General features: G+C 60.8%; 6 protein-coding genes across 6 annotated transcripts; 2 read left to right on the top strand and 4 right to left on the bottom strand.

Moving 5' to 3' along the window:
• Positions 1 to 554: 554 nt before the first annotated feature.
• On the bottom strand, positions 555 to 3,828 carry DCS_08111 (leucine rich repeat domain containing protein; the record flags this gene model as incomplete). The annotated part of the gene is made up of 3 exons (XM_040805392.1): positions 555 to 2,620; positions 2,734 to 3,515; positions 3,581 to 3,828. The coding sequence occupies 3 exons, from the start codon at positions 3,826 to 3,828 to the stop codon at positions 555 to 557; spliced, it is 3,096 nt and encodes a 1,031-aa protein (XP_040655496.1).
• Positions 3,829 to 8,598: 4,770 nt separating this feature from the next.
• On the bottom strand, positions 8,599 to 9,762 carry DCS_08110 (putative zinc finger protein odd-paired-like protein; the record flags this gene model as incomplete). The annotated part of the gene is made up of 2 exons (XM_040805391.1): positions 8,599 to 8,833; positions 8,891 to 9,762. The coding sequence occupies 2 exons, from the start codon at positions 9,760 to 9,762 to the stop codon at positions 8,599 to 8,601; spliced, it is 1,107 nt and encodes a 368-aa protein (XP_040655495.1).
• A 6,056-nt stretch (positions 9,763 to 15,818) lies between these two features.
• DCS_08109 (uncharacterized protein) lies at positions 15,819 to 16,001 on the bottom strand (the record flags this gene model as incomplete). The annotated part of the gene is made up of 1 exon (XM_040805390.1): positions 15,819 to 16,001. The coding sequence occupies one exon, from the start codon at positions 15,999 to 16,001 to the stop codon at positions 15,819 to 15,821; it is 183 nt and encodes a 60-aa protein (XP_040655494.1).
• Positions 16,002 to 18,778: 2,777 nt separating this feature from the next.
• Positions 18,779 to 19,348, top strand: DCS_08108 (uncharacterized protein; the record flags this gene model as incomplete). Its single annotated transcript, XM_040805389.1, has 1 exon — positions 18,779 to 19,348. The coding sequence occupies one exon, from the start codon at positions 18,779 to 18,781 to the stop codon at positions 19,346 to 19,348; it is 570 nt and encodes a 189-aa protein (XP_040655493.1).
• Positions 19,349 to 22,091: 2,743 nt separating this feature from the next.
• DCS_08107 (putative eukaryotic translation initiation factor EIF-2B subunit 3) lies at positions 22,092 to 24,177 on the bottom strand (the record flags this gene model as incomplete). Its single annotated transcript, XM_040805388.1, has 3 exons — positions 22,092 to 22,219; positions 22,362 to 23,762; positions 23,997 to 24,177. The coding sequence occupies 3 exons, from the start codon at positions 24,175 to 24,177 to the stop codon at positions 22,092 to 22,094; spliced, it is 1,710 nt and encodes a 569-aa protein (XP_040655492.1).
• Positions 24,178 to 25,133: 956 nt separating this feature from the next.
• Positions 25,134 to 26,459, top strand: DCS_08106 (peroxin 22-like protein; the record flags this gene model as incomplete). Its single annotated transcript, XM_040805387.1, has 3 exons — positions 25,134 to 25,733; positions 25,789 to 25,991; positions 26,051 to 26,459. The coding sequence occupies 3 exons, from the start codon at positions 25,134 to 25,136 to the stop codon at positions 26,457 to 26,459; spliced, it is 1,212 nt and encodes a 403-aa protein (XP_040655491.1).
• Positions 26,460 to 27,292: the final 833 nt, after the last annotated feature.

Below are 27,292 nucleotides of genomic sequence, written 5' to 3'. Positions count from 1 at the left end.
GTCGTGGTGGCGACGTGAACGGCACTGGTCCATGCACCCCGGAATATGCACTCCGTGCAGCATCGGAAAAAACGAGCAAAGCACGACTTCAGCCTCTTGGCAGACGGTTTCCACAGCCCGAGACCATCCCTCCTGCGTGCCGGTGGCGGAACCAGCTCTGGCCGCGACCGACTGGGGCATCCGCCACCTCATGCTGGTGCCAGTCCGAGCTCGCGGTCCAAGGCCCTCGCATCTCGGATGCGCCTCGTGAGCCGTCGGCAGGAAGTGAAAGAGTGGCCTACAAGATGCCCCAAAGGTGCGCGCCGGCATCGCGCATCATGGCCATGTCGGCATGTATGACTCCATGCAAAGCATGAATGGTGACAGCGCATGGCCTGTGCCTTGGCGCTGCCCCTGTCTTGAAAGAATGGCGTACGGCATGGCATGCCCCAAAGGCGTGCGGCAGGATCGCGTACCACGGCCATGTCGGCATGCATCCCGTGCAATGCCTGAATGGTGACGGCGCATGGCCGATGCCTTTGATGCCCTTGTCATGATCAGCGCCTGTACGGGCATCAAGGGGTAGACACCTTCAAGGTGCCCGTCCAGAACCTCGGAGGCTCGCCTGGAAGCGGCCGTCCGTCTCGGGCATTCATCCGCAACGTCGACGATGCGGCCCTCCCGGCCAACCGAAACAATCTCAGCTCGTCCAGGACGTCTCTCATTCCCTCCAAGGCACTCCGGGGTGGCACCTGGAGTCTTGGAGGCATCACGGCTGCGCACCAGGCGTCCTGAAAAATGTACGACCGCTCGGGCGCTCCCGCGGCCACCTGGCACGGCGTCGCCGGTCCAACACCGTCTCTCAGCCCGTCGTCGATGACGAGCCGTCGATACCTGTCAAACACGTCGTTGCTGGCGCCGTCGGTTCCTATCCAGACGGGAACTGAAAATGCTTTCCCGTTCCAAGTTCCGTCGTAGGGTTCAAACCGATGGCAACTGTCTCGGTCGGACCTGGGGGGATCTACGGTGCGAGTCTCGACATCGGAATCTGGCCTCGCTCGGCCGTGCGCTTCCGGCCGTCGCCTTCCCCCCTGCTCGCCAGGGAAGAAGCTGAACTCGCTTTCGGCGCCGGACATTAATTCCTCGGCGTCCACAAAGTCCGAGGTGGACCGTCCGTCCTGCATCGGGTCCGAGGCAAACTCCAACGTCAGCCGTCTCAGACCCGGCACGAGGCGCGGGCTGCGCCAAGAGGATGCGGCGGCGGCGGCGTCTCGGATGGTGCGTTCCTGCAAGGAGAGGAGGTTGATGAAGTCGACGAGCTTCTCGATCAGCGGGCCGGAAGAGCGGCGCGGGAGGTTTGTCAGAGTCAACGAGGTCAAGCGCGGGTTCATGTCCGGCACGAAGACTCGAGGATACGCCCTCTCCACTCTCTCGAGTATCGATGTTTCGGCCAAGAACAGGCGCGCCATGGCCGACAAGCTCTCGGCTTCGAGCGTGGGTATGTGGGTGACGAGAGAATGGTGAATGCGTAGCTTTCGAAGGTTGGACGAGACGACGGGCCGAAACAAATGAGCGGCGCCGAGGATGCCGTACAGCTTCGCGCCGTCGGGCCATGACTTGATCCGGTGACGAACGGACGGGCACAACGGCGGGAGGTCGCAGGCGAGATCTTCGAGACGGCCGGACGAGATTCGCAGTAGCTTCTGGATGCCAGCGCTGGTCACGTTGGTGCCGGACAAGCGCAGATGCGTCAGGCCGCGCGAGGTGCAAAACGCCTCGCGCTCCAGGTCAGTCTCGGCGCGGGACAGAAGCCTCGATGAGGATTCGGCAGAGTCATCACGGATCGGAGACGAAGCATCCGAGCGGCCATGTTGGTGAGGTGCCGACTCCGGCGCAGCCCCCGCGTACCGAGGCGCATCGACGAGATGTCTCTCCGGGTGGCAAAAGGCGCCGCTGAGAGCCGACTCCTCGATGGTGAGGAAGGGTCCATGCTGTGCCGTGCCGTGGGGGCGAGGCGCGGCAACCTGCCCCTCCGCCTCGAAGTGGTCACCGGACCGCAGCGATGCGGGCGAAAAGGACCAGTCGCCGAGCAGCTGAACGGCCGCATCCGTGATGGGGTTCCCGGTCAGGTCCAGGCTCCACAGCCTGCGGGAGAAGGCCCGGACGACAAGGCCGAGGGCCGCATCGTCGACGGCTCTCCCTTGCAGCTTCAGGATGCAAAGGTCCGGCAGCAAGGCGGGCTCGAGGAGCGGCGCAACGGAGCCGGGGACATCCGAGACATCGAGATAGACGAGCTTTTGGAGGCAAGGGGCGTGGAAGAAGGCGCTCGGCAGGTGAGCGGCGCATCGGGCAAGGCTGAGCAGCCGCAGACGATGCGACGGGGTGGCGAGCGGCGAACGGAGGAGGAGGAAGCCAGGGTTCAGGTCGGCATGGCCGTCGAGCAGGAGCGAGTCGGCGTTGGGCAGAAGCTCCAGAGCACGGACAAAGGCCTGCTCCAGCGCGCCGGAGCTCCGGTCGGACGCATAGTGGTAGTAGGCGTCCTTGGCAAAGCAGGTTGCGTCGAGGACGCGGACGAGTGCGCGCGTGTTGGGATCGACGTGGACCAGCTTGCTCGAGACAAAATCGAGCCACCAGACGAGGTCTATTCGGGCGGCAGGGAGCGAAGGCTGTTAACTGCTCGGTCGAGAAGAGAATTTTTGCTCATGGGCCGTCGGACGCGCGCGGCGGGCGATGCTCGACGAGGCAATCACTCACCATCGGCAGGCTCCAGCCCGGACCGACGGACGGAACGGAGGAGGTCGCCCCACAGGCGCGGAGCAAAGATGGACCAGGAGCGACGGCAGACGAGACAGAGCGAGCGGTAGTCGGCGAAGCGAACGCGGGGGGCCGCGAGCAGGAGCCAGTCCGGTCGCGTCGTGGCCTCGCGGTACGACGGAAGCGAAGACATGGGCGGCGGAGTCGACGGCAACCTCGGGCGGCGTCGGGGTTGGCGTCGGAACCGGAAGGGTGCCGGGGTGCCGAAGGGTACGGAACGGAAGAAAGTCGGCGACGGACCTGCCCCACCTTTCGGGAGCCACGGCAGGAAGCTGCTAGGGAGGCAAGAGGTGCCTTCCTTGCCCGGCCAGCCTCGCACCCCCGGTGGCAGGAGGCAGCGAGGCAGACGAGGAGGGGCAGGGGCGATGCTTCGGGCGAGAGCAGGCTGGAGGCAGGTGCACCGTCCACGCCTGGCGGGCTTTGTCTGCGTAACCGACGGCGATGCGTAAGCGATGGCGAAAATAGCCACGGCAGGCAGGCAAAAGCAAGATTCCGACGCTGATGCCAAGCGCAGTGGTACGTGTCCGTGCCGGGGCCGAGGACTGGACTGGTCACCGGACTCGCCACTGGGGTCGCTGGTTGGGGACCTGGAGGAGGGAGGAGGGGGGAGGGGGCAAGCTGGAGGGAGGGGTGGCGAGAGCGAGTTTTGCAACGGCGAGGCGACGATCCAGCACGGACTGGCCTCGATCAGCGGCCGATCAAGAACGGCTCCGACGCCGGGGCTAAGCCAACGACGGGCTTTCGCAGCACGAGCCGGTCGAGACGGTGGCGATGGGCATCCACGCACCCACGACACGCTGGAGCTAGCGGTCTCGGCAGCTGAGGGGACCTTGCCCGTTGGTCGTGGGAGGGGGACGGCGTGTCCGAGACAGCTTTTCCGAATGCCGACGAGGGGAGTGCCGACTGCGACGGCGCAGGCCAAGGGAGGGAGAGGATGGCGGGCGGGCGGCGACGAGATAAGGCGACGAGTCGTTCGCGCCAGCGCTGGCGATGCGGCATGAAGGAAGAAGGAAAAAAAAAGCTCGTTTGGAGCATGGCGGCAGGGGTGGCAAGACGAAGCGAGAGGAGGCAAGCGCGTGATGCGTCAGCGAGGCGGCAGGGAGCAGGGGCAGGCAGGCCACAGCACGGCCACCAACAGGAAATACAGCGTGCTAGCGGTAGCTGGGACGAGTGCAGCAAGGCGCCAGAGCCAAGTGAAATTACGGCTTGCCTATTCGAACCGCTGCCTCGCCGAAATGGACACTGGCTCATTTCTGGCCACCACCCAGTTCGGACGCAGGCTGGCTCGGGCGGGGACGAGGGGACGACGGGGACGACGGGGACGACGGGGACGGTCGGCGACCAGAGGAAGATGCGTCAAGTACGGAGTAGGCACTTCGCTTGGTTTGGAAGACAATGTCGTAGCCGTTGATCGACGCGGCACCACGCCAGCCGTCATGGGCCCGCCGCTTGGCCGCGTCTTTTCAGCGGCGTCGCTCAGCGGCACTCCGCCAGACGTCCCCTACGGCGAACGGTCAGACATGTCCCATCGTCGCCGACGGCGCTTCACAACTACGGAGCAATGCATGCAGCACCTATGAGGATATTCCCGTCATTATTGGTGGCTAGGTAGGTGCCTCATACTCCGTACCCGAGGCGGCAGCAAGTACAGTGTTGATTACCATGTGCCGTAAGCAGGGGAGCACTCCCATCGGCTGGTTGGTGCCTGTGCGAGCGACGCAAATGCTGCCACGGCTAGGCCACGAGGCCGTAGGGGCCGGCGGAAACGGGACCTTGTCAGGGTCTGCCGTTACCAACAGCACGGGCCTGGATTGCACCCTCCGCTCCCGCTCCGCTCCACGAAGGCCGACGAGATGGTGGTACGGCAGGCTCGTGCCTGGCCATGGTGGTCGGCTGCATGCTGGGCCACGACGAGTCGAGGCGAGCAGGTCGGGGTCGCAAGCTCTTCCAGCTGGGACGAGACGCCGCCGCTACCCCACAGCGCCACGGCGCACCAGCTCCAGCGCTCCAGGGGTCGCCGCGTCAGGCCCACGGCACCGTGCCGTACTGGAGCCTCTGTACGGAGTACCTGCAGGTACTCGCTGGATGATGAGTGCCGTGCAGCGACTTGGTCGCGGAAAAGTACAACTAATTACAGTTCTGCTTGCTCGCAGAAAAGCACAACTACAGTACTGCACCCCAACTACAGTGCTGCACCTCTGCTTGCTCGCAGAAAGTAAAACTACAGTACTACACCTCTGCTTGCTCGCAGAAAGCACAACTACAGTGCTGCACCTGTGCTTGCTCGCAGATACGTACCTAGTACCTGGCAAGTAACACATGCAAGTACTTGTATGGAACACTTGCTCACATCCACAGTGCACACACCTACCAGGTGCCGGCTGTAGCGGCACTTCGGAGCGCTACTCCGTACTACGTAGTAGTGTTGGTGCTAGGTGCGGTGCCTAGCAGTCTACGGCGCACACCTCGTTCAAACCCCCGCACCATGCACGCCCAACCCATCCCAAACCCCCGCACCATCTCATCTCATCTCATCTCATCTCGTCATCTCCATCTCCATCCATCTCCATCCATCTCCATCCATCTCCATCCCCCTCCCCCAGCTCGAGCCATCGACCCGTCCAAGCGTCCCGCCTGCCCGCTCGACTCCTGCCAGCCCACATCAGGCGAGGGGCTCCTGGGCGCGCATCGTCTGCCAAATTAAACATGGTCTCGACCTGGACGCGACGGCAACGCCTGCATCCGATTCAGCACTTGCTCTCCCGACACCCCGACGCCGCCCGCCTCAGCTCCCGTCTACCGGTCGAGTCGCGCAATGGAAATGTCGCCGATTACATGGTCATGGTCGCACGATTAGCAGGCACCGCCCCGTTCTCTCCATCGTCGGACGGTTATGAATCACCTCACCAGATCAGCCTGGCCCGGGCCCAACCGGCAATCAACTAGCGACGCAAGTACAGTACTTGGGCGGATGGCAGCGACGGCCCAAACTATCGACGGCACCAGCGAGTCCTGCCTCTGGCCGGATCTTGTCGCCGGCGCTTCCGATCGAATCGCTCCCCGCCGATGCAAAATGCAACAGAGCATCATCACAGACGCAGAGGGGACGCCAGCCGCGCGACGGATCACCGCTAATACCGCCTACCATACCCTACCTTGCCTTGCCAACACCCCCGCCTCCCTCCCCTCCCTCCCCTCCCTCCCCTCCCTCCCCTCCCCGCTACTCCTCCTCCCCTCACTAGTACGCACCATACGCCATATCGCCTCGCCATCGCAGCCTTGTTTTTTTTTCCGCTTTCCGTCCCCAACCCAGACGGCCGACGAGGTCGGGTAGTTGCCGATGGAGGGGTAGCCCGGCCGGGCCCATTGCATGTGTTTGACGGTGCCGATACCACTTTGTTCCACATGGCCCTTGCACCGTGATGCTGCATGCACTGTAGTTGCACAAGTAGGTGTACTGTAAGTGTATGCACTCGTGGTCGTGCGCGCAGGATGTTTCTACATGCACAATGCCTCAGCATGCGTCGCCCCCCTCGACACGAACGGGCACCCGAGCGCGACCTCCGTCATGCGCCGTCACGAGCCCGTTTCTTTTCCAACTGCGCACAAAGCACAGAATGTTCGTATGCGGCCGGCCATGGTGTGTTGCGTACACTCCGTGCTGTGCCATGATGCGTGTGGGAAACGCCATGGATGCAACCTTCTTGGGCAGCATGTTCGCAACTCGTACGACAAACCCACAAGAAGATCGGTAGCCATGAATTAGCACCATCTGCTTGGCCGTCGGAGAAATGGCCGGCCGCACCATGGCTGGCCGCACAGACCCTAAGCATCAAGGACGACCAAGATGTAGACTCGCTTATCACAGGCGGGTACAAGAACAGCACAAGAAGAAAGCATTATACAAGTGAGCACCAGATATACAGGCAGTTGCGGAGTCTTCTGTGCTTTGTGGTGTTGTGCTTCTATTACCTCTGAGCATATGCCGGCACGTGTACGGAGTACTTGAGTAGGTACTTATACTGTACCTGCCCGCAAGTGACCGAGTATTACAAGGTACATGCAGGAAGGTGTATGGAGTACACATACAGTAGGTACCTACAGTAGTAAGTATTACAGTACCAGTACCGTAGCCAAGCACAGCGCTGTACGCCGCAGCCGACCCCACGTTCGTGGTCGCTGCTACAGTGGGGTGGCAAAAATATCCATTCAATTTGTAGGAGCAGCGCTACCAAACCTGAACCGTCACTTTTGTCAAGTCACTGACTGTATTACTGACCGTGCTGGTGACAAAGCCCTCCGTCATGGCAGGCTGGCACCATCACCGTCCTGGTGGCCCCCATTGCTTCCCCTGCCATTGGCAAGACGAAAAACTATCCTTTCGACGTCCCTGCCTACTTCATGTGGCGTTTAACTTCCGGGCGGCAATGTCGTCGAGATAAGTTGCCCATGATCGACGTGACGCTAGGCGCATCATTTCCTACAGCTGTCATGTTAGTGCCATGCCAATCACTGCTAGGCGCTATCTTGGCAGCCGACGACCACATGCGAAAATAGGTGCCTACTTATGTAAGTAGCAAGTACATGGCAAGTACGCCTATCGACATGAAGCAGCGACTCCGCTGGTGCCGCCGCTACCATCATCACCTACAGTACCAGTTGGCAGGGCCCTGGTGGTGTCGAGGCACATTCACATGGCGCGCAGACAAAGCATCATCATCATGAGCAGGTTAAAAATGCCCCCCCCAAGAGCCTCTCCTCTCCACCCCCCTTCGTGACAAAAAGAAAAGATTCTGACCGAGACCTGGACGCTCGACGCCATCCCCAGCCACCGTCCGTCTCCTGCGATGGCACACCCCGTCGCCCCCGGCGGCTGTTGTTTTGGCCTCCAAAGACAGATCTAAGACAACCCCAAGTCTCTCGCTGAACTTGGGGAGCGGCTGCATGAGACGGCCATGGGTGGCAGGAGGAGAGACCGACACATGTTCCTCGATCTGGAGTGCATCTGAGGCGTGCCATGTTTTTCATCATTGCCCTGTCTTTCGAGTTGCTTCCTGCTCCTCCTAGCCGTTACTACGTACATGCACAAGTCCAATGATTGGCCCTCCAACGTCAACAGAAACCTTCTTTTCCTGTCCAAGACTAGATTACATTGTAAGTCGGCGGTATGATACAGTGCGACTGATTTGCCATCGCACGAAAAATACACTCGCCACCACTCCAGAACCCATTACCGCTACTCCCGAGGGGCCCAAGTAAGGTGGCAGCCAGGAAGTAGGTCGTCGTCCGCGTCTCCTTCGTTTTTAACCACAAATCGTACTTTTTTCCAATGCGCGATTCATGCAACCGAGTGCACCAGCGACACGACGCTGCGGAGCTTGTCGTCGCCGGAATCCACCACTCCCTCCATGGGATATCAAATGCAGCCTTCCACGGCCGCGAGACAAGTAAACGTCTCCGCATCAAACTGAGAGCCAATACGCCAAAACATGTGATACAGGGCACATCCGATGAAAATAAAAATCATTGACAAGAGAAACGATGAGGAGCGTCCGGCACGCGTGCAGCCGGTGACACGCATCAGAGCCGAGAGGCTGCCGTCGGAAATGAAGCTTCGGCAGGGCCGGGAGCGTAGGGGTTGACGGCATCGTGGACCGCCAGAGGGGAGGAGTCAGTTATCGTTGTTGAAATGCAGCGCCGTCAAGACTGGCTTTGTCTCGAATCGAGACCCACCCAGGGCCGAGGCCGAATGTAGAGGGCGTCATCTCGCATTCGGCGAGCAAAAGCAACGGAGCGTGTTTCCCATCAGAAATCATCGCCCCGCTTCTCAGCCGTCTTTGATTTGGGTGGGGCCCGCCTCTTGCGGCTTCGCTCTTCTTGCTCGATAACAGGAACGGCGGCTGGGATGAACTCGACACCGCGGTTGCGGCTGTTGGGCCTCGCGTGGAGCTTGCGATGATTGTTCAGGTTGTCTTGGCGGTTGAACTGGTCCTTGCCGCAAAACTCGCACGAGAATCGGTTAGGTCCTTCGCCGTGGAAGCTGCAGCGCGCGTTAGATGGTCATGTCTTCGACCGTCAGACGGATGGCGAGACTCACGTTTGCTTGTGGCGTTTGAGATGCTCGTTGCGACGAAACGCCTTGTGGCAACCGGGGTAGTCGCACTTGCACATGGCTCTGCGAACCACGTCCACCGAGGCATTGTCCGCGGGTCCGGGAACCTTTCTCGTCGTCGCTCGGATCTGGGCACGTTGCAGCTCCGTCGTCTTGCGCTGGATTTCGTGCACCATCATCTTGCGGTGCGCACGAAGACGACCGGGCGATGGTGGGCAGTGCAGGTGGTAGCGGTCCATGGGTGATTCCGAGTGTCGCTCGAGGTCGACGGCGTCCAGGTCGTGAGGAGCGAGGCTTTTTTGAGGGAAAAATGAAATGGGGCTGTCATTGGCGCATGACCAAGAGGAGGAGGACTCGGCCATCTCGGAGCCCGAAAGGCTGTGAGTGGGCGTCATCATAAAGGACGTCGGCCCCATGGTCGTCTGGGGTGAGATGGTGTACATGGGATAGGGACCGGAAGGAGTGACTGAGCCCATCGAGTGCTGCGAGTTCATGTTCATGTCCAGCATGTGTTCGTAGTCGGGCGTGGCCATGCCGTCGAGCTTCTTCATGGGCGTGCTCGGCAGGCTGTTGGGGAAGGAGATGTGCTCGGGCTCCGTCTTGACGGGGCCAAACATGTACTTGGTCATGTTGTTTGCGGGCGAGGTGAGGTCAGCGTGGCCCGAGGCGCCAAACGAGGCTCCGTCAAAGTCAAGTGATAGTTCGTTGGGCGTCGACCGTCTCGACGTGGGGGTGAAGGGGTCGTAGGCCGACGAGGCGGAGGAGAAGCTCGTGCCGGCCGAGGGGCATGACATGGCCTGGCTGCACATGCTGAAGCCATCGTCCATGTCGAACCGAAAATCCGATTCGAACTGCATGTTGGTCAAGAGATGAAGGAGAGATATCTCGAGAGGGAGAAGAAGACGTGTGAGCGGTGGTCCGTTTGTTGCCACGAGCAAGGAAGGGCGTGGTTGAATGCTTCGCAGACGACTGGACTTGCGACGAACAAAAAAAAAAGAGACGGGAGGGAGTTGATGGAAGAGGTGAGATGGGGAGAAAGCGAGAGTGGTTCTGGTCGGGAATGCTTGTTGTTCGCGAGGGACGCCCCTGAAGATATAACAGAGAGGAGGAATGAGCTGTGGAGGGGAGCGACTAGCCTGAGACATCCCAGGTGCAGATCAACCCTAGCCTATCGTGAGACCTAGTGGTGGATGCTGGAGGAGTGAGAGACGCCGAGAGACAGGTGGTGTGGTCTAGTGGCAGAACGGAATGGGTCATGAGGTTGTGGTTAGCAAGGCAATAGATCTCGATGGAGCCAGGGCCAAAGTCGATCAAGGAGGTCGTTTGGACTCCACCGGAGGGCGGGACTATCGACGGTACAGACTGCTGCTCCGAATACTATATGGCAGCCGTGGTGAAACGACCTCGACTCTCACTCATACGGACGGATGCCGGGGAGGGAGCCGAGTGACTCGCATAATTATAGTCGTCGTGAAGGCGATGACCTATCCGCTCGAGCCAGTCATTCCTGCTTCGTGGCATTCTTTGATCCAGAGTCGCCGTGGCTCTCTGCCCTCGAGATGTGGACAATCGGGAACGGGCGAGCACCGTGGCTTCTCCATCCAGCATCGACTGTAGGCCGGGGCGCTCGAGTGGACGGGCGTTTGCTGAAAAGAAACAAAGGCTACAACGTCCCCGCTGGCGAGAGGCCGGCCGGCTGGCATCGACCGTCGACGGAGACAGATGCGTGTACATTCGAGTACGCCGCACGCCAGGACATGCGGACAAGACGTAGGGCGCATGGAGGGGCCCGCTGGCCGGTGGTGGTGGTGGTGGAGGAGTGAGCCAAGGCGGAGGAGTGAGCCATGGTGGAGGAGCGAGCCATGGTGGAGGAGTGAGCCATAGGTGGAGGAGTGAGCCATGGTGGAGGAGTGAGCCATGGTGGAGGAGGATGGGGTGAGGTGTGAAAAAGGGCGGGAAGCAACAAGGTCAAGGCGTGAGGTGCGATGCATCATGCCTGCCCGCCGCCTGCCCTGACTGTGAGGGAGGGGGAGTGGGACGAGAGGATGGACAGAGGAAGGGGCCATCTATCTGGGTGCGCCGTACGGAGTACAGGTACAGTGTACCGGAGCGAGTACCTTGTCGTGCCTCTTCTCATGCCACCACTTGCAGTACAGTCCCCTAGCACAGCCGGCAAACGGTACCTCGACAGACCGATCTGTCCAGGTACCGACCTGTGTACCGAGTACGGCGAGAACGGGTACGAGCGCTGGTGCGGACTGGTGCGGGCAGGTGTACGCAACCACCTTACGGAGCTCGTCCGCCCCTGCGGCTTGGCTTGTTGGTTGGTGAGCACTGGCCACCACCCGAAGAGGGTTGGGTTGGGTGGCCAGACGGCACCGTCACGGCACGCCCAGGACGGTCATCACTCCCACACCCCAAGCTAGTCCTACCTTTGAGCTACATTCGAGCTCTGCCCCAAGCCTCCAATACTCCCTCCTCAACCGCAGCATCCGTTCAGCCCCATGCGAATCCATGCCGACTCCAGACCGGCCGACGATGGGGCTACCCGTGAGGTACCGCATGGCAGCCGGCAATAGCGGGCGCCGCATTTCGGTCGAGGGCACCGATACTCTGGCTCCAGCAATCCAGTCGATGCCGCCGTGCCTCTGCTCGACCTGCCGCTAGGCACACCACACCACACCACACCACACCACCCGCTCGGAGAAGATGAAGCAGGATGCTACGGCCAGCCAAGTCTCGAGGACACCACCGTCAGGACGAGCCACCAGGCACCAGGCACCAGGCACCAGGCATCCAGTGGCAGGTTCGGATCACACCACACAAGCTGCCAGGCGGCCCCGAGGAGTGGCAGGGGAGGTGTCAGGCTGGCACGCTCTGTGCCGTTCACTGCTTGGCAGTCACTGATGCTGATGCTTCCTAGATGCTGTGGAGCCTCCTGCTAGACCGGCAAGATGCCTGCATGAACGGTCGCTGCCGAGGCCCGCTTCTCAGCTCCTCGCATCAGTGGTCCGTCACCGCTCGACCGGGGGTCGCAAACTGGCCGCAGCTCAGACAGGCAAACGAGCAGACGTCTCCGTACTCGGTACGAAAAAGATGGAGTGAGCAGGACAACGGAGTAGGGAGTACCGAGTACAGTACAGTACAGTACGGTACGGTACATGCACTCTACGTGCACTCGGCATTGCACTGCCAACGAGTGCGAGTCCAGCATACGAGTACTTGCGGGGAGGCATGTCAACTATTCCATTAGTGCAGGCCATCCCAGACAGGTTCTGACACCAACCGATGCAGGCACCAAGCGGCACTGGGAGCACCGAAAGACAGCGAGGAGCGAGCTGCGACGCCAGGGGAAACGCTACTGCCGTCCATGATCAGTCCTACACACCACGCCGCAAGTCTACCGGTCTCAAAAGTTGGCCCCAAGGTACGAGACGCGTACTCCACGCGTCCGGTTGGAATTCTCGCCTTCGCATCTGGTTCGTACGTGAGAGCGGCGGCCGCAATTACCACGAGTAAGAGGCAGCCATGCCAGTCCTGGTCCGCCCCGGCACCTCGCTGGTTTGCGTGCTAATGGTGGCGCTGGCGGCACCAAGCCATCATCGCTCGCCGCCGGTACCTGCGACTTTCTCATGCTTCCACGACGTCCGCCATGGAATGGGGGCTTTCCTGGAATGGAGACGATGGCAAATTTCCTGGCCAAACATCGTTCGTGTGTGAGACAGCGATATCTCACCGAGGGAAACCGATAACGGTCCACTGCGCAAACCATGACATTGCTCGGCTACTTCCTTCCTCCTGCAGCTCCCAATGGCGAGCGGACAGGGGTCCTCAACTTGCCAGCCGTCGGCACCGCAGCACGCATCAACTCGTGCATTGCTCGCCTTCCATCGACTCCGGTCCCTGAAGGAGAAAAAAAGCAAGGCCCGTTTCGAGCTTCTGTAGGTCTCAATGTCGGAGGGCATCTAGGTCCGGTCCAACTCCGCAGACATGTTGGATGCATCCAGGAACGAAGCAAGGGACGTCGCATGCACGTGGATTCGAGGCAAGGTGCGAGTCGAGGGATGCGCACGGCGTTTGTCCTCGTCGCCTTGGCGAATATCCGCGCGACTATTCGACGTGGCCGCTCTCCCCACGTTGGGCCCTTTCCGTCATGCGGCGAGCCGACGGGCACAGATGGTTCGTGATGTCATTCCCAAACCTTGCTCGACATGACCCCTGGCCTGCCCGCTCGCGCACCCTGTCGCCTGCGGACGGGTGGTCGTGGAGGGTCCGTCGCCGCAGGTCGACCAACTTTCGATGGCAACCGCCGAGTCTCGAGGTGCGAGTCGAAATAATCCGTGGGTACCGGACTGTTGCTGTTGCAGGGGCGTCGCCAACGCTCGGCCATGATCCTGCGGCTTGCGCGCAGTACGTATCGTGATGCCGCGCCGGGCAGCAATACGTTCTCCCTCGCACAAGCTTGGCCATCGGGGTCCAGCTGCGGTCCAGCTGCGTACCCTGCATGCCACTACTAATACCAGCAGCGAGCCGGCGCAGCAAGTGTCCAACTTCCGCCGTCACAAGTCACAGCGGTGGTCAGGCGCAACTAGCCTGGGCCGAGTCCGAGGTGGGAAGCGGTGCTCGTACATCTGTACCTGAACACATGCAGGCGCCGCTACGCTCTTGGGAGCCCGTTCGGATAAGTCATATATCTGATTTATTCGACCTGTCTCTTCCATTCCCAACACGGCTGGCCAAAGACATCCCGGAGCTACGGTTCTGGGGGGGATCAGCTCAAGCAAGGGTGACATTGGAGATAGCCGACATACTGCTGTGGATCCCCTAACCCGCTCGTCCATGGGCCTCGCGTCCACTGAGCACCAAGCCATGGTTGCCGAACACCCCTCCCCCTTCCCAAGACGGTTGAGCATGGGAGGCTGACGCACAAATGGCGGGCTAGAGCTCGTGCATGGGTTGGAGACGGCGAGCTCAGGTACTTGCCTGCAGGTGTACGCTCCATCTTGGCCGTATCGAGCGACCAATCTATCTAACGAGAGCCTGCCCCCGGCGACTTGGAAATGTGGCACCGCGGGGGCCTGCAGAGCCCGTTACGAGAAGCCGCAAATGACGACGACGTCATGTGCCGGCTACGGAAGATTGCGCAGCTTTGGCATATCGTCCAGACCTTGCCTGCATGGTCGCGTGAGATTCGGGAAAGCAGCACAATACGCCGGACGGGATCCGTGGGAAGCGTGCGTGTTCTGCGTCGACGGGCGTGGCAGGTTCGACAGTCGACGATTCTTGACGCCCTCGCGTGCGTCAGAGAGCGTCAGAGAGGTCCAGTAGCTCCGCCGAGCATCCGTCGTCGACCTCGATCTCGGCCTGCTCCCTACCGGACGGGCACTCGTTCACTCGACCAACATCCCTCGGACCTAAAGGTCGCGACACTTGTCCTGTTTGACTCGTATGGCGTGTCGGGGCGCCATGGAAAGATGCGCCTTTGCGTGTTGCTGTGCACAAGCGGCGGAGGATGGCATTCGATGCCAAAATAACTCGAGTGTACGTACCTCCGGCCTCGTGCACCAAACACGGCACAACCAAGGCAAACGGCCAAAGATGGGGGCAAGCACGCCGGGCATAGGCACGGGACTGAAACCCGCCTCGGTTACACGAATTGCGCCGTCGTGCTGCGACGGATAGAGAGCTGTCGGCAAAAGAAGCAATCATGAAGCCGGTTCAGCACGCCATGTCGTGTGCCTCGCTCTTGGCACCGAGCCGACGACTGCCAACGCAGGACGTCTCCCAGGAGAATCGTCAACGCAGGTCCAACCCTTGGAAGGCCTAGAGCTCGGACGAAAACCACCGTCTTCGAAGGATATGCTGGTGATCAGTCACGTCCGAGCTCTGCAAGTACGTGCGTGCATGTACAGGCGAGTACACGTTTTACGATTATGCAGCAGTCAACCCCAGACATCGGGCTGCCACCACTCTGAACGGCTTGGGCATGCCACGTAATTGCTTTTCGTCGACGGAGTATGGGGTATACTCTCTCGTCGTTTGCGTCGTGGGAAGGGTAGCCGATCCGAGTTTCAGCGCCCAAGGCTCTCGACCAATGCCAACAGCCACGCCACTCGCGGTTGGCAGCAAATCCTCCTGCATACTCGTCGGTTCCCACCACCTGCGCAAGGCGGTTCGGAACAGGGTACTGTGTTTCTGAGCCCCAGGAATCGCCCTCGAGAACGGCGGCATCCCTGGATCAGGGCACCTCGTCGCCGCAAGGGTATTTATTTATCGGTCTCGTCAGGCCCGGGCCCAGCCTGACGGGCTACGCTCGAGGCTTGCTTGACGCCGTCCCTCTGCGTGAAGACGGACGTGGCATTCAATGCTGGGGGCGGACCGTCGGTGGCCAGCAAGGCCGTCGAGACTCATTCTATTCCTGAGCCCGATGCTTCCCCTCGTCGGCGAGGAATTCGCAAGTCTGTTTCGGCTCGCCGGGACTCGCCACGGAACGCAGCACATCTCCTCCAGCATGGCGGCGGGCCCTGCAGGGAAGCCGAGTTGATGGGGGAAAGTGGATTTCGTCGCAGGGTGGCTGCATCGCCAACGGCGACGATGGCACGATGCCAGAGGTCTCGCATCACCGCCGCTCGGCATCGACGCCGGCCACTCTACGCAAGGCGGTTCGTCCGCATGGCCTCCGATCCTTGGACGGTTCCCCCACCGGTCGGCCGCGGTACACGTGCACGGCAAGGTCGGATGGTGCGACGGAGATGAATTGTCTTCCCGAGGGATCAACGACGAGCGATTGACAGGCCGAAAGCTTGCATGCCGGCTGGACATTGGCGGAGGAAACGACAGATGGTCAAGGAGGCTTCCCGGGCTATACCACGGCACGGAGGGTTATAAGTCGAGATACGGGTTCGTCATCCAATCAATCGAGATGCTGGCTTGGCTTGGCATGTCTCGAGCCTTTACGGTCCGCCCAAAAGTGGAAAGCTCCACGGCGGAAAGTTACGAGGACGGGGACTCCGGCAAGAGCGGTGCCAACATGCCGACGGCCCGTACCAGCGACGGTGGCATGCTCGCTCCACGGGCATGGCAGCTCCACGGGCATGGCAAATTCCCGTCGAGGCATACGCATGCGTGGAAGAAGGTACGAGCACGAATGAGGGCCGGTTCCCTTTGCTATGTAGGGGAGGCATCCGAACGACGCGCAAGAAGTACCGGTGATTGTGGTTGCTACCGACGACGACTTGCACGGCTCCCAAATCGATGGGACGATGGTCGTGGTGCTCGCAAGAAAATGTCGAGGCATCGGCGTTTGCATCCACGGCGGCCGACGTTGTGGAGCGTCGGACGAATCTGGTACAAGGTTGGGAGGGACAGGCAGGTTTCCCACGACGACCTGGTTCGTGGCAGCGGCGCGGCGTACGTGTGCCGACACTCAGCGGCGTTTGCAGGCATGCTCCAGAGCGGCCCATGGCTGCGGCGGCGAGGAGATGGATGCCACAATCTCAGACCGGGCCAGGATGGTTGGTTGGTGGTTGGTTGGCGGTTGGTTTTGGTGGTTGGTTGCGCTGGATTTGTTTGGCGGCTTGTTTGGCGGCTTGTTTGGCGGGCACGGTATATGTGGCAGCTGTACGAGTACTACAGGCGGCCACTATTTACTTGCAACAACAGTGAGTAAGTACGGAGTACAACGACCGAGTACAGTACACGTACAAGCACATGTATCTGCCAGATTGGTCACAGATATCTGACCACTGACAGTTCCAAGCGGCCGGGGCGGGACGATGGTCCACAGCGGGCAACGACGGAGGAGGTGGGTGGGTGCATGGACAGACAGTACTTTGGTAATACTCCATAGATGCTTGGGTTGTTCTTGTGTACTCCGTACTCTATGCATACTTGCGTTTTCTTGTGTACCCAAGTAATTAATTGCTCCATACAAGTCATACAAGGACAAATACTGCACAGGCACAAGTACCGACGCGGAAGTGTCAGTACACTCACGGAGTAATACGGAGCATGTGCCCGTGGGGAACCCAAGGACAAGGCACCAGCACCTCACCTACAGCGCTCGTACGTTGCCTCGGCGTGCTTTCAGCGGACGACCACTGCCGCCAGTGCTCCGTACAGGGGGTGCGGGTGCATGTGTCGCCTGGGCAGCACTCGCCAACCGCTGGATGGCATGGAGGAGCGACCAGCCCCGTGTCGGAGGCTGAGGCCGAGGCCCTGGCTCCCGCCTCGAGCTAAGGACGTTCATTAAAATAGACTCGAGGAGAGAATTGTTCGAATGGCAGGTTGGCCGTCGGATACCGTCTTCTAGACGTCGCGGGGCGTCGTCGAATCCACCGAGCGAGCGCCCTGTGGCCTTACGGCAGACGCTTGCCGTTTGCCACCTTGGAGGCCGGCCGGGGTCATGGACATGGGCGTCACGATGGGCGTCACGACGGGCGTCACGACAGGCGTCACGACAGGACGCCCCGTCCTAGGGCGCAGGCACACGCATGTGCTGTCGGCATGTCGAGAGTCCGACTCCAAAGTGCCGCAGGATGGCGTCGCCTGGGGGGTTCGTCGTCGCGGTCAGGTCGGTCGGGGGATGACGCAGGCGTGCGGCACCTGGACTCGTACGCAGAGCAAGGGTTCTCCCAATGTCGCAGCACAAGGTTTCGGACCTGTGCAGGCAATTAGGGTACGAGCACAAGTACGGAGTACATGCGCAGACATACATAGGTACTTATACCCTCACTGTAAATACGTACTCGCATGTACTTGCTATGAGGTATGTTGTACGAGCATGCTTTCCTAGTGTACGTTATTACTTGACACTGTAATAATTACTAGGTACCTTACTCCGTACCTTGGTACCTGCTTACATGGAAGTACGGGGTACGGAGTACGGAGTACGGAGTACGGATCTCTGTCAAGTACTTTACAGTGGGGGGCAAAAATGTCGATTCAACTTGTACGAGTAGCACCACCAAAGCTGAATCGTCACTTTTGTCCAGTCACAGTACCACTATACTACTCCCTTATCTTGGTACCTACATAGAAGTACTGTACAGTCCTGCGTACTCCGTACTGAGCAAGCAATTATTGCAGCCACGTTCCACGCACATTTGTCAACGTGTCAACGAGCACACACACATACCAGGCAACTCGGCACTCGTCGTCATCCTCGTCGTGCTCGGCACTCGACTTGCTGCTCGTCGGAGGTGGGAGAAGCACCAGGCGCACTTGCGCCAGCCGGCATCCGGTACCTTGTCGTGCCATCCGGCTGCCCTGCCTCGACGGCGATTGCTTCTGCCACGGCGCGCATGCCGCCTCTGGTCGACGTCTCGCTCCGTCCATGCACGACGACGTTTGCGCCCAACCCCAGAGGCAAGGGACCGGCTGGGAAGGACTTGGCGTGCCCCAAGCACGATGCCGGCCGCCGCCGTCGGTGGTTGCGAACCTTGCCCGTCCACACGTGCAAGCGCAGGCGGAGGGCAGGGGAATGCCGCCGCCCCCGTGCCCATCGGACGGCGCCAGGGCCCCTGGTTCCCGACCCAGGCCGCAACGGTCGTACGATGCGGCGGCTGGGAAGGTCTGTGTCGAATGACAAACAGAGCAGGCCAGGGCAGAGGCTTCCCGAAGCTTGAACCCGGCGGGCCAAGCAAGCCGACGAGGGCAGGCTCGGGCCGGGCGCTGGCATTCGGATTGCCCCAGGCGAGGGTGCGGGTGCACACCAGTCGCCTGCACGCATGGAGAGTCGCACAGGCGTTGCGTACCGCATGGGCGCGGCGTCAACTGCCGACAGATGCAGGTGGTATCCGGGCAATGCACAAGCACCACCACCATCCGCATGCCCTTGCAGCATAGCAAGTTTGTCCCACGTACGGAGCAGTAATGGCCAGCGATTCAGTAGGTGGTAGGTGCAAAGGCGCGGATACATGGCCGTCACGACGCCGAGCACGGAGGGCTGGCACATACATGCACGAACTCCTAGCGCATGAAATGTACTGTGCTGTACCAGCTGTGCCTGCTGTGCCTGCTGTTGTACCCGCTGTGCCTGCTGTGCCCGCTGTGCCTGCTGTGCCTGCTGTGCCTGCTGTGCCTGCTGTGCCTGCTGTGCCTGCTGTGCCTGCTGTATCTGCTATGCCTGCTGCTGTACCTGCTGTGCCTGCTGTGCCTGCTGTGCCTGCTGTGCCTGCTGTGCCTGCTGTGCCTGCTGTGCCTGCTGTGCCTGCTGTGCCTGCTGTGCCTGCTGTACTTGCTGTGCGTGCTTCTGTGCCTACTGTGCCTGCTGTGCCTGCTGTGCCTGCTGTGCCTGCTGCTGTGCCTGGTGTGTCTGCTGTGCCTGCTGTGCCTGCTGTACCTGCTGCGCCTGTTGTGCCTGCTGTACCTGCTGTATCTGCTGTACTTGCTGTACCGGCTGTACCTGCCGTACCTGCTGCGCGGAGAAACCAGAAGCCCTAGCGCATCCAGTGCCGCCCTGTATCTGCTGTAATTACTCCGTACCTACAGCACGGAGAAGCTGCAAACTCATGGCGCTCCTAGTGCTTCACCGTACACGTGCCTGTTTGCACCAGGCCGGAGCACATCAAGACGGCACGTACTTGCAGCACACTCGCTTGACGATTCAAATCTGGTTGTGCCACGACTGATTAATCATTACTGCAAGTGAATCGACCCTTTGGCCACCCACCATGCCCATGTTGCGCCCGGGCGAACGAGTGCCTTTGGTAGGTCAATCCACGCCGCCGCCGCAGCACTCGCCGAGCCTGGGCTCTCCGTTCCCTGCCGCTCCGTTCGTGCCGTCGACGGCCGTCCGCCCCTTGCCACGCAGCAGAGCAAGGCGGCGAGCCAAGCAATGCACGACGGCGAGTCCGGTGGAGATGAGCGCCCCGGAGTTTTGTCTTTCGCACGACTCGGCCATCCTTGGCTTCCATGAGATGCTCCCAGGGCTTCCATCCATCCGTGCCTCGATCCCTGCCCCTCGGCCGTGCGCGCTGGGCTCAAAGAAGAAGTCGTCGAGGCAGGGATCGTTCCCAATCTGGACGGGAGCAATACGAGCGGCCGAGATGGCCGCACGCGCATGTACTCGCAGTATCATTACCCCGTACGGTACTTGCAGGCCTTGCAAGCATGCAAGTGCTTGCTTGGGTGGACGGAATACGGCAATTACAGTACGAGGTGTACATGCACACTGCAAGCACAGCATGTATGTCGGCAATTGCCCCGGTGCTAGGATGCAGGTGTATGTGCTTATGCCGTATTAGATGTACATGTACTAATACTGTGGTTGTGGGTGTACATGTACTTGTATTGTATCAGACGTACGTGTACTCCGTACTCTCCGTACTAATACTGTATTTGATGTACGTGTACTCCGTACTCTCCGTACAAGTACTGTATTTGATCTACGTGTACTCCGTACTCTCCGTACTAATACTGTATTGGATGTTACGTGTACTCTCCGTACAAATACTGCATTTGATCTACGTGTACTCCGTACTCTCCGTACTAATCCTGTGGTTGTAGGTGCCCATGCACAGTTGGGTAGGTAGCCTACTAGGTACCTACCTAGGTACTGTAGTGCCTGTACAACCCTATGCTCGCAGCGGCTGAATGTGCTCCGTACCAACGTGTGAGGTGGGTGGGCAGGCGGGCGGGCGGGCAGACGGGCGGGCAGGCGGGCGGGCAGGCGGGCGGGCAGGCGGGCGGGCAACGCACCACCGCCCTCTCGGCAGACCAGCACAGGGGAGAGGAGGGGGGCCTACAGCGGAGTTTGTGGGGTTCGTGGTGCGAGTCCCGATGAGATGCCGCACTTCGCGGGTGGCGCAGCTTGTGCCTGGGGCTAATGACTGATAGTCGCGCGCTGCTGGCTTGCCGCAAAGTTGACGCATCACCAACCGCCGTCGAGAGGACGAATAAACTGCCGCTGGACCCTTGGGTTCCCCCCACCGGGCGTTTGCATTATCGGACGACCTCTGGACCCTGCCAGATGCCAGGCGCGGGCCAAGGCGGCCACAGCACACCGTCGTGCTCTGCTGCTGCTATTCACATTCATCCGTGGCTGGGACGGAACGGAGATGGAAGCATGGTCGGAAAAGGAGCTCCACGTGGCGCGTGCCTGCACTGTCATTACTCTGTGCACGCTGTGCGAGGAATATGAATGCCGTGCACTTTGTACCTGCGCTGTGCACGGCGTACCGGTGCGTGCTGTGCACGGCGTATCAGTACGTGCTGTGCACGGTGTACCAGCATGTGCTGTGCACGGCGTACCAGCATGTGCTGTGCACGGCGTCCCAGCACTGTACTGTAGGCAAGCAAGTGGCACCCCTTATCAGCATGTGCCGACACCTAGTTACCTGCACATTATTCTCACGACGCGGACATTTACTTGTGCACGGAACTGGCGAAACTGGCACGGTACTGGCACGGTACTGGCACGGTACTGGCACGGTACTGGCACGGTACTGGCACGGTACTGGCACGGTACTGGCACGGTACTGGCACGGTACTGGCACTGTAGTGCTAAGCAGCTGCGTCGACGCCGTCGTTGCTGCCGTCGTTCATCTCCCCTTCGTCATGCTGTCCTTTCCGCCACCGCCAAAAGGTCACGCTCGAGGCTCGCGAGGTCTGCCGTGCCATGGACGGCGAGCCGACGGCATCGCACCCAGGCCGTGTACGGCTACAAAGGAGCAGCATTCGCCTACGGCAGGCCCACCCTTGCTCCGGATCCTCGCCTCTACCCATCCAAGTAGGTGTACGGCACGGCACTCGGTGCAGACCACAGCGGCCCTCGATCAAGGATGCAACGATCAAGGATGCCAACGATCAAGGATGGATGCCAACAATCAAGGATGCCAACAATCAAGGATGCAACAATCAAGGATGCCAACAATCAAGGATGCCAACAATCAAGGATGCCAACAATCAAGGATGCCAACCTACCCGGCGAGTGCCCATGCACGCCTGCGAGCACGACGAGGGTGACCGCTCGCACCATGCCCCTACCGTCGTGCTCCGTACCCACGACGAGGCGCATGTGCCTACGGGCCATCCTCTGCGTATGCAACAGCCAGCCTGCACCGACCGTCGGCGTCCTCGAACCACGCACGATTCGCACTGGCACATGCCGCCCTGGCTGGTGGCTTGCTGCCGTCCGCCGGGGCCCTCAGCTTCCAAGAACATTTTTTGTCTTGGATTCCCAAAGCTAGTCCGCCATGGCCTCGTCCGCCATCGCCGCAACCTCCTGGTCCACTTCCTGCAGGACCTCTTCCATTTCCGCCTCGGTCGCTTCCAATCCCTCCGAGCTCATGAGCTTATTGTCCTTGTCCTCGGCTGCAGGCGTCCGTTAGCGCCCACGCTGTCTGGGGGGGGAACCTGCCGGCGGCACCGACGAGGCGGGAGGGGAGGCGAGGGGAGGGGAGAGGGAGTAGGGGGGGGGGGGATCCCGTCGGATAGAATCCGTCGCCCGACGTACTTTGCGCCTCGACGAGGAGGTTCTCCTGCACCTCGCAGTCCGTCAGGACCGAGCCGTCGCCGATGACGCAACGCCTGCCCAGCACGCACTTGGTCAGCTTGCAGCCCTTGCCGACGACGACGCCGTCCATGAGCACGCATTGCGAGAGCTTGGCCCCCTCCTTGATCTGGCAGCCGGCGCCGATGACCGTCTCCTTGATCGACGTCTTCTCCTCGACCGTCACGTTCTCGGCCATCAGGCAGTCGGCCTTGGTAATCGTCGTCCGCGACTTGACGCCCTCGGGGTAGGCCACCTTGCGTGCGTGGGCAAACGGCGAGCTCGCCTCGCCGCCAGCCTCCTCGACCGAAGGGAGCTTCGCCAGCTGAAGGGAGGTTGCCAGCAACAACTGCGCCGTGTCGACCCGCCGCACGACGGGCCCGGTCGCAGCCGCGGCCGCCGCCTCGTCACCGTCGGCCGACTGGATGTAAGCCACGACGGGAGGCACCTCAAAGTCGGGCCATGTCTCTCCCTTGCCTAGGCCTCGCCTGTGTTGCCTCTCCACCGCCGTTGGCCGGAGCGACGTTGACGCTTTCCTCGACCCATCCTGGCCCGCCGGGCTTGCCTCCCGCGCCGGCGATACGCTCTCGGCCGTCGAGTCCTCGTCGTCCTGCGGCCCTCGCCGTCTGCACAGCTTGTCGAGCTGCAGCTTCTCCGCCAGACCGGCCTGCCACTGCGCCTTGGCCCACCATCCCACGACGTCCTCGCCGATGCTCTCGAGCCGCCCGTTCTCCGTGACAAAGTCGAGGATCCAGTGCGGCAGGATGTAGATGTGGGCATCCCTCTTCGTCGTGTACATGCGAACCTGCGGGTGCGCCCGCAGCAGGCCGTGCCGGAGGGGCAGCGAATTGCGCTCTTCCGTCATGTCCTTGAGGGAATCCGTCGGGATCGAGTACACGAGCTTCGACAGCCTGCCCAGCATCGACGACTGTGCCGAGGCCACCGGCCACAAAGGCAACGGCGTCGTCGCTATAAAGTCCGTCTCCTCGCCCTTCACCGCCGCCACCGCCGTCTTCGTCTCGTACCAGACGCCCAGCCCACCGCTGTGTCGACAGCCGTGGCCGTGCGAGAGGCCGTCCTTGCCCAGGAGATCGGTGACGCTCGCCGACCGGACCATCCAGGCCTGGAGCAGCTTCTCGCCCGCCAGCTCGCAGACGAGATCGCACGGGAGCACCATGAAGTCGCCCTTGACCAGCGCGCGCACCTCTGGCAGCCGCAGGATCTCGGCCGTGCCCGTGTTTTGATCCAGCCCCGCGGGTGCCAGGACGTCCGGTCGTGGCGAGGGCAGCCGCGTGAGGAAAGGGTTCGTGTTCATCGCAGCCTTGATCGCTCTCGATGCCGTCGGCGGACATATCAGGGTGATGTCTACGTCCGTGTCAGCGGGGACGGACCGGCGGGCAGGCACGCTGGCTGGCTGGCTGGCTGGCTGGCTGGCTGGCTGGCTGGCTCTCCACCACGACGGCTCGCCGGGAAAAGCGAATGCATGTCGGGCGCGACTTTGTCACCGCCCAATGACGTGCAATCCACCCATCCTGCCTCGCTCGCCGCCACCGAGCCGGCGGGGGACCTGCCATCCGTTGGCCAAGGTATGGAACCCACCGGTGACGCCCATGCGCAGGCAAAAGTCGATCGGGTACCAGACCATCGGCCTGTTGGCGACGGGCAGCAGAGCCTTGGGGTTCTCGTCCGGGTTGGACGTGAATGTCGGAAACGACGACCCGGGTCCGCAGAGGATCAGGGCCTGGAGCCCGGTGGAGGGCATCGAGGCGGCGTGAGGCATGATGAGCGGGTTGTGACGAGACGAGACGACCGAGTCCTCCGAGCCGGCCTAGCTCGTTCCGAGATGGAGCTTCGCGAGCTCGAGATGGATGCGTCTTGCCGCCGTTTTCGCCCCGAGATGAAACGGTAGGGATAGCACGTTGCTTCCGTTGCCTCCGCTCTGCTGTGCTGCGTGGATGCCTCGTGGCAGTGGAAAGAGTCACACAACCTGCACCGGCCGGAATCACAGCCTCTGCATCCTGTTTCTGTGTGGAGCGTGCGGGTGATGGCGGTGCATTTGGAGGTGTGGCGCATCGAGGGCTATCAGCACACCAGCCACATGTCGCCTTCACGTGCCCGCGGGCTCCTTGCTTGACCCGCCAGCCAATGACGTGCCGCATTGGCCTCGGATCAAACAATGGAACGGAGTACTTACTCGGACTTACCTGTAAGTACTCCGTACGCCTAACTGTACTTTGGTGTAAGTACTTACTAAGTATACTATACTTTGGAATTTAATACAGCACTTGTTAATCAAGTACAGTACAGTAATAATTACTGTACTGTACAGTACGGAGTACCAGTACTCCGTTGTTGCAATTAAGTATTAAGTAAGCACCTACTGTACTTGGCCCAGCCCGCGTCAACCCTGTTGCTGTGTCGCCCAGCTCGACTCCACCACTATTGGCATTGTTGATCGACGACACCCTCCATTGTCCAGCCACCAGACTTTATGCGTCCATCAGCCGTTCGTGCAACCCTCGTCTTCCCGCACATCAACAGCCATCGTCCGTCACCTCGCCTCGCTAGACAAGAACCCTATTCACGTCCCGGCGCGACAAATTTGCTTCCAATACGCCCGCAGGGTCCAGACGATCCCGGCAGCATCGACTGCCTCCCCCCCCCCCCTCGTCCACCTCGGCCGCTTCCAACTCTTCCCGTACTATCCTCCTGGCAATGGGACAGCTTTCCGCCTAAATGTTGTCGCCATACGATCGCCACGACCGCGCATCGTCGCGTCGCGGCGTCTGGACCCATTGGGTGCCGCTCGCCGTCACCCTCACCGTCGCCACCGTCGGCCTCGCCGCTTGGGTCTGGAGCCAGCGCAGGGACGATGAAGACGACGCGGCCGACGACCATGTTGGCTTGGACTACGACAACGCCGACTACGGTGACAACCCGCCGTACGGAGCCGCCGACGGCCACCCTTCTCCGCACCGGTCCCCGCGTCGAGACGATGAAAGCTACGGCCTAGCCCCCGCCCCGGGCGACGCTTCCGCCGCCGGCTGGGGCGCTCGCATGTCCGGCGCGCTGCGACGCACGCCGAGCCCGCAGCAGTTCTTCGATTCGACCGGCAAGACCGTCGCCGCGGGTGTCGCCGCCGCCGGTGCCGTCGTGGGCAAGGCCCTGGCTTCCATTCGAGAGGAGGACAAGGCGTACGCCGAGAACCCGTGGTCCGAGGAGGCCGACGCGAAGAAGAGCCGGTCCGGTCCGTCCTCCGGCGCGAAGCGGAAGACGGTCGCCGTCGTCGTCTCGGCCGATACCCAAGTCCCGACGGCCGACGACCACGAAATGGCCGTAGGTGATGCCGAGTCGATGCCGTGACCGCTCATGCCGCTGACGGCCAGAACAGTCCATCCTGTCTCACATCCCGCGCCACAACGACTTCTCCAAGACGAAGCTGTACATCCTGATCTATGCGCCCGACCTGAAAGACACGGCGCTGGATGCCACCAGTAGTAACCGCCCGTCACCGTCGCTGAGCTCGTCGTATTCTAACATTGGCCACGATGGAGCGCAACCCCCCGGCGACGAATCCAAGCGGCCAGGCGCCACGTGAGTTCCCCCTCCCGCAAATCTCCCGTCGATGGGGCGCCCGCGTTGACGGTTCCCAGCATGGCCTCGCCGACGAACAATGCGGCGTTCGACGCCATGTACTCGCAAGCGCTCACGCTCGTCGACAAGGAGCACATGATTTTGCCCTTTACCACGTCCAACGGCCATGGCCACATCCTCCGCCACATCCAGCCGGATATCATCTACCTCCAGGAGTCCCTGGCGGGCGAGAACGGCAGCATCGTCACGAACCTCCAGACCTGGATGCGACGCGACATCATGGTGGTCGTCGGCGCCGAGAGCGGCTCCGGCGGTCTCGCCGACAGCGAGTCCGAGGCGGAGAGGAGCGGCAAGGATGAGCAGTGGTGGCAGAAGCCCGAGAGGGTCGGCCGCGGTCGCGGCGTCGTCGTCGTCGATGGAATGCGCGTGCACGACGACTGGGCTCGACGGGTACAAGGACGAGAATGATGCGAGGCACGAAAGCATGGCGGCGACGTGTTCAGTACGTATTTGTATAGGCCCATATTGTTCATATGGTATCGGTAGGCATGAGATGGATGTGAATATACAGTGGGTTATTCTGGGCGTGTTGATTGATTGATGGACGGAAACGTCTTCCCGGGAGTCTGCGATGAAATCAATACCGTCCAAGCCATGGCGGGGATGGGACGTCTCTGGAGTAGCCACCAGAAGCCCAGTTGGGATTGGACGTCGATGCCAGCTATTCTTTCGTATAAACTGCAAGCAGAAATCGTTCCTATTGATACTGCATGGTGCATGGTTCACTTGACATCTCCCAAGGCATCGTCAGTTGGCATATCCATCAGTAAGGGCATGTTCCGGTCTAGGGTAGCGGGGAGGTTTATCGCACATCACGTGACGGTGGTTGGGTTGCGCTGTAAAGTAGGTCAATAATTAATATTGGCAACTCGAGAGAGAACAATCAATAATACCTTTTGGGGCACAGAGTACTCCGTACTAACTCCGCACATGCACTGTACAGTAAGTATATTCGTACTGGCACGTACTTACTATGTACTCCGTAGGGTGATGAGAAAGGCGACTGAACGTGAAAACGTACTGTATATCTCACCAGCAGGTAAAACGGAGTACATGTAGATATCGCCGAGGTACAAGTATAGTCGGGGTACAAGTATAGTCGAGGTACAAGTTCAGTCGAGGTACAAGTTCAATCGAGGTACAAGTACAGTCGAGGTACAAGTACAGTCGAGGTACAAGTTCAGTCGAGGCACAAGCTCAGTCGAGGTACAAGTACAGTCGAGGTACAAGTTCAGTCGAGG

This window comes from Drechmeria coniospora, chromosome 03, assembly GCF_001625195.1.
Source record: "Drechmeria coniospora strain ARSEF 6962 chromosome 03, whole genome shotgun sequence".
NCBI lineage: Eukaryota > Fungi > Ascomycota > Sordariomycetes > Hypocreales > Ophiocordycipitaceae > Drechmeria > Drechmeria coniospora.
The sequence above is the reverse complement of the archived record's forward strand: the minus strand, read 5'-3'. Positions and strand labels throughout refer to the sequence as shown.